The sequence below is a fragment of the Atta cephalotes genome, assembly GCF_000143395.1.
Source record: "Atta cephalotes unplaced genomic scaffold scaffold00034, whole genome shotgun sequence".
Classification (NCBI taxonomy): domain Eukaryota; kingdom Metazoa; phylum Arthropoda; class Insecta; order Hymenoptera; family Formicidae; genus Atta; species Atta cephalotes.
The window spans coordinates 3,349,197-3,354,788 of record NW_012130098.1 but is presented as its reverse complement, the minus strand read 5'-3'; the positions used below and the strand labels follow the sequence as shown (position 1 = coordinate 3,354,788).

At 32.5% G+C, this 5,592-nt stretch overlaps 1 protein-coding gene across 1 annotated transcript in view; it reads left to right on the top strand.

The window, feature by feature from the left end:
* Positions 1–5,592, top strand: part of LOC105621545 (UDP-glucuronosyltransferase 2A3-like) — a 12,222-nt gene continuing 6,630 nt past the window's right edge. The window contains exon 1 of the mRNA XM_012203018.1: positions 1–1,114. Coding sequence (XP_012058408.1) covers positions 1–1,114 — 1,114 coding nt within the window. The remainder of the gene's footprint in view (positions 1,115–5,592) is intronic.

The following is a 5,592-nucleotide window of genomic DNA, read 5'->3' as shown; positions in this document are numbered from 1 at the left end:
ATGCGGAAGACACATTCATCCATTGTTTTCTCTTTAATCGTGATATTTTCTACTTGTTGTTTGGCTGTCAATCAGACTTTTGTGAATATAATGAAAACAAAACTTAAAATACTTGGTGTCTTCGGTCATCCTGGCAAGAGTCATTTTGACGTGTTCAAACCGCTTCTGGAGGAATTAGCTCGAAGAGGTCACGAGCTCACTGTGATCTCGTATTTTCCTAGGACTGATAATGCCAAGGTGAAAGAGCCACTGCCCAATTATAAAGATGTCAGTCTGGTGATTTCCAAAGACAGCATCTTTGTAAATGTTGTAGATCTTCAACAGATCAACCACGGATGGTTTCGTCCCATGCTGGATCTCTACATGTTGAGGATTATGGCAGATTACGCGTGCAATACCGGTTTGCGAAATTCGAATGTCAAAAAGTTTCTTCAATCCGACGAAAAATTTGATTTAATTCTCACAGAAAATTTCAACACCGATTGTTTTTTGGGTTTTATTCATCGCTTTAAGGCGCCATATATGGCCTTATCATCACATCAAATCATGCCATGGACTAACAATGACATGGCTAATACTGATAATCCTAGTTACATCCCGATTATAATACTTGGATTAACTAAACCTCTAGATTTTTTCAGTCGAATAAAAAATGCATTATGGCTGTTATTGTCTAAAGCGATTTATGAATATTATTTCCGATCTGTCGATCAAATTGTCGCCAATGAAGTCTTCGGTCCGGATCTTCCCAAGTTGAAAGAAATCGCCCTGCAATCGCAAGCGTTATTGGTGAATACTCATAGTAGTATTCATGGCAGTAGGCCTCAGCTGCCGAATGTGATAGAAATTGGTGGACTTCACATTCCGTCCAAAGTCAATCCGCTACCGAAGGACGTAGCTGAATTTCTTGACAGCGCCCATGAGGGAGTGCTGTATTTCAATTTAGGCTCTATGATCAAGATGTCATCGATACCACAGGAAAAGTTGAATGCTATATTAAAGGTGATTGGTTCTATACCGCGGAAAGTGATTTGGAAGTGGGAGACTGATGAACTACCGCGCAAGCTGGACAACGTTATGGCCAGACAGTGGCTGCCTCAGTTCGACATAATGAGTAAGTGAAAGAATGTTCCCTTTTTTTTTATGGAACAGTATGTTCAAGGTCGAGTCCTTGTATTAGACATCTATTTAACTTTAAGTTAGTCTGAAAGCACAAAAAGAATGATTATAAACGATTAACTAGTACGGTGAGGAGAAAAATAAAATTATTCTTTTTTGAAGGTCTTAATAATTTCACATAAAAATATTTTTTATTTCTTCTTAATTCCTTCAAACCCTGCATATATTGTGCTATACATCAAATTTGAAGACGTTATTTGTTGAAATTATTTAATTATGTCGACATTTTCTAAGATCTAATGTACACGCGCTGGCAGGAATGGTATCCTGGCGTTCGGCGCTACATACTTATATCGAAACCGAAGCGCACACGTACATATTACTGGAAACGCGGAGAAGGCGAGGAGCGCGAAGGGAGAAAGTAGTGGGGGGGAGGGGGGCGCTTCGATATTCTGTCCTTAGCGCAAGGCGCACGATTGAAAGAGAAAGCGTAATTGGATCCGGCTTCCAGTGCTCTTTCGCTGTCTCATACTTTATTACTAGTACGAGATACTCCTCTCGTTCGCCAATATTCATAATAATACTTTTATTATGCATAAAATGTTGTAATTATATATATGCATAAAAATTGTTAATATTGTAAAAAATTTGTGTACATAATATTACAACATTACGTGTAATTTTAAGTTGTAATAGCTTTGCATGCATTTATAAATTTGCAGTGTTCAAATGAAATTAATATTTTCTATCGCAAGATTGCAAAATTAAATTTACAGTTAATATAAGAACATATAATAAAATAAATAAAAAAAATATGATATAATGTAATGCTGGGCGCCGAACGCTAGGGGACACCATTCCTGTCGGTGCATGTATATAGTAGATGATAATGTATATTTTGGAGAAATAGACAAAATTTTGAAAAAAATTGTTTAGTATAAATTACTTATTGAAGTGCGCATAAATTAAATTAAAAAAATTTTTTAACATAATAAAATCAGGTCTGAAGAAAGTAGTAAAGAAAGTAGTAAAAGTTTACATTACATATTTTAATAATCTGTTGCAGGGCCCGGCACGATATTTGCGCTTCTCGATCTTCCATTTTATATAATTCGCATTATTTTTTATTTATTATAATACTCTTCAATTAAATTTGAATAAATAAATCGCATATTATGCAATAGATTTGCACTTCTCAGCCGATTTTCGACTCGGCTCCATTTTCCACTAAATAGGTACTCCTCTCACGCATACAACATCGAGCGCTTACATGTTGCTTCATTCTATCTAAGTTATATAATAAACGAAAAAAGAAAGATAGAATGAAATTTACAGCGTAAACGCCCAAAGTGGGTGGATTCATACCTACGAGTATTATACGTTCCTAAGCGTCGAGTGACATTAGAACTGCACGCGGGCCGAAGAGATGAGAAGAGTAGCAAAAGGCGGAGCAAAGTCAAAAATCGGCCGAGAAGTGCAAATCATGCCTGATGAATAGATGCCTCTATTGCATAATATGCGATTTATTTATTCAAATTTAATTGAAGAGTATTATAATAAACAAAAAATAATGCGAATTATATAAAATGGAAGTTAAATGACATATAACCATCTAATATTTCAAAGTAAATGATGTATAACTTTGAAATGTCATTTCAAAGTAAAGTACGTGTATGTGTTTACTATTTATAAGTGTTTAATATCTATGTTGCATCATTCGCAAGATAATTTCTATTAGTTCCTAGTTTCTATTAGTAATAAGTAGTGTGATGCATAGATTACACATTGCATATTTTACTTATGCGATATTAAAACATCGAATATAATATAAGATATCGAAATTGATTTACAATTAAAATTTATAAAGAAGATTAAATATTTACGAAATAAGAGTTGAATAACAACAAAATCAGCTTATTGTTATTGCTCGATGCACAATTCATTTAAGCATTTTCAATCTCGATTTTAGCAAAGAGTTCTTTAACGAATATTAAACGAATATTATAAAAAGAAAAAACGATTTATATTATGTATTCTTAATATTATTACTTTAAACATCATTATTTATTAATATTTTTACATTGGCTACATGTATATCACATGCTTTTAAAATAGAATGCATGAATTTTGCGATTTAATATGTAAAGATAGATGTGTAATTTTTAAAATAATTAGAAAAAAAATAATAGAAAAATCAGATGTGTTATAACAATATCCATGCATGTGAGTATGTACGTAGATGCTAATGATCATTAATAATTATATCACATGTCGAATTAATTTTTTCATTATATATAAGTTGCTCAAGGACGTGAGAAATAATTTTTATTTTTTAAAGTATTATATTATTCCAGTCGACACCAACTGAATTAAGTAACATCAATGTAACTTATAGTTTATCACTGATTAACAAATATTATCAGTGGCACAAGAGCGTATTATTCATAATTCTATTCATAATTCTATTCATGTTAATTGTAAAATTTATGAATGTTAATGTTGGCAATACATCTTAATATTTTGAAGTTTGATTTACTATGACAGTTATAATCGTATCATATAAATGATTTACTATGACAGATATAATATTAAAAATAAAATGAGTATAGCGTATACACTAGTTATTTCAAAGCAGTATTTTCGTGTAGTCGCCTAAAAAGATCAAAATTGTCGTATGCAGCTTTTGCTTGTTACATGAAAAAGGCAGCGTTCGGATTTGACCCTCACGTGCTGTAAGCTTTATTCTATCTTTATCATTACTCATTAAAAAGACTACATTAATAAGAAAGAAGATAGAATGAAGCTTACATCATGTGATCACGTGTCAATTGCGAACGTATAATAGTCTCAGCAATTCACAAAGAAGTTGTATATATAAATATACAACTATATATAGGAGAGCCAGCTAAGAATGCGTGAGTGAATAGAAAGAAACAGAAAACGAGATCGTCATTAGCATCCTTAGCTGCGATCGATTTAGATGCTTACGTGCTTTAAGTTGTAATAATTATTTTAACTTTATCGTTCATCAAATATGTAAAATAAGAATAAAGTACTAAAAAGCGCTGAAAGCATCCAAATCGACCGCAGTTTTTGTTTAATCGCGCATGCACTGTTGATTTTCAGTGTTAAGTGGGGAGATTTCAGAAGAACAATATATCGATATTATCCCATTCAGCTTTCAAAATTTTATGCGCGGCGCAATTTAAACAAAGATAAAGATGGCCATCCCTAGAGAGAATCAAGGAAGAGTGGAGCGGATTCAGCCGGAAGCCGCTATTTATATAATAGCTCACCGTTAAAGTGAATAGGAGATATGGTAGGAGCGTGATGAAACTATTGTACCGCAGTATTGTGTGTATGACATATATGTACATACACACACATGCACATTTGGGAACCAATCAGAGAAGAAAATCACTATCCATTCCATTCTCCCTTGATTCTCTCTGGCCATCCCGTATCCTTTCCTTTTCTACTGTCTAACATTTTCACTTACAGTGAAAATCCTTATGCCTTGCTTAGTCTATATATACAATCTCTTTGGCAATTCGTGAAGTGAATGAAAAACAAACAAAAAGTGTTGACGATCTGCCTGAAAGAAGTCGGTAGCGCATTACGTTAGAAAGAGATAATAAAGTAATCAAGTTAAGATTTTTGAGAAAAATCCAACTTACGTCGAGTAAATAAAACTCAAATCATTTTTGAAGCAATTACATGTGGAAAAATGTTTACAGTCGAAAAATATACAATACGATTAATATTGACTTCAAAATCTGATGTTAACCTGATCGAAAATGTGTGTAGTCTATTATGAAGATCAATATGAGGGAAATGTTTTCACTTTGAAACAATTATCGTATTTGATCTGGAAATCACTTTCTAAGATTTTGAGAGAAAATCTCTCTGGAAAGTATGCCTTGATATTGCCAAATCAACATGGAACAGGGCGACATATTAGGTAAATTATATACGCATTAAAGCGTATATAATTCAAGATCATATATTTATTTTTCAAAAATTTTTTCCAGGAGAAACAGCTAACACGCTCTTGTGCCAATAACATTAGGGTGGCGTCCCATGATGCTTATTGCCGTACGTGTATTCGCGTATCAAAGGATCCGATTAATCACTGACATTCCGCCGTTTTACATACGCGACAATTTTGTTCCTTATGCTCTATGCAGCGAATCGCTAATCACATAATCGTTCTGTTAGATCTATTTACAAATTTTGCAAGCTAATAATTAGGAATGTAATACTAATTGTAATACACAAACTAGATTATTGGAATGCAACAACTTTCATCACCTCATATATTTCTTAACTTAATGTAAAAATATTATATATAAAATATATAAAATATATATAAAATATATAAAATATATATAAATATATTTTATATATAAAATATATTTTTTGTCTTGCTGATGGACAACTCTATATATATTAGCTATAGTAAAAAGAAATCCA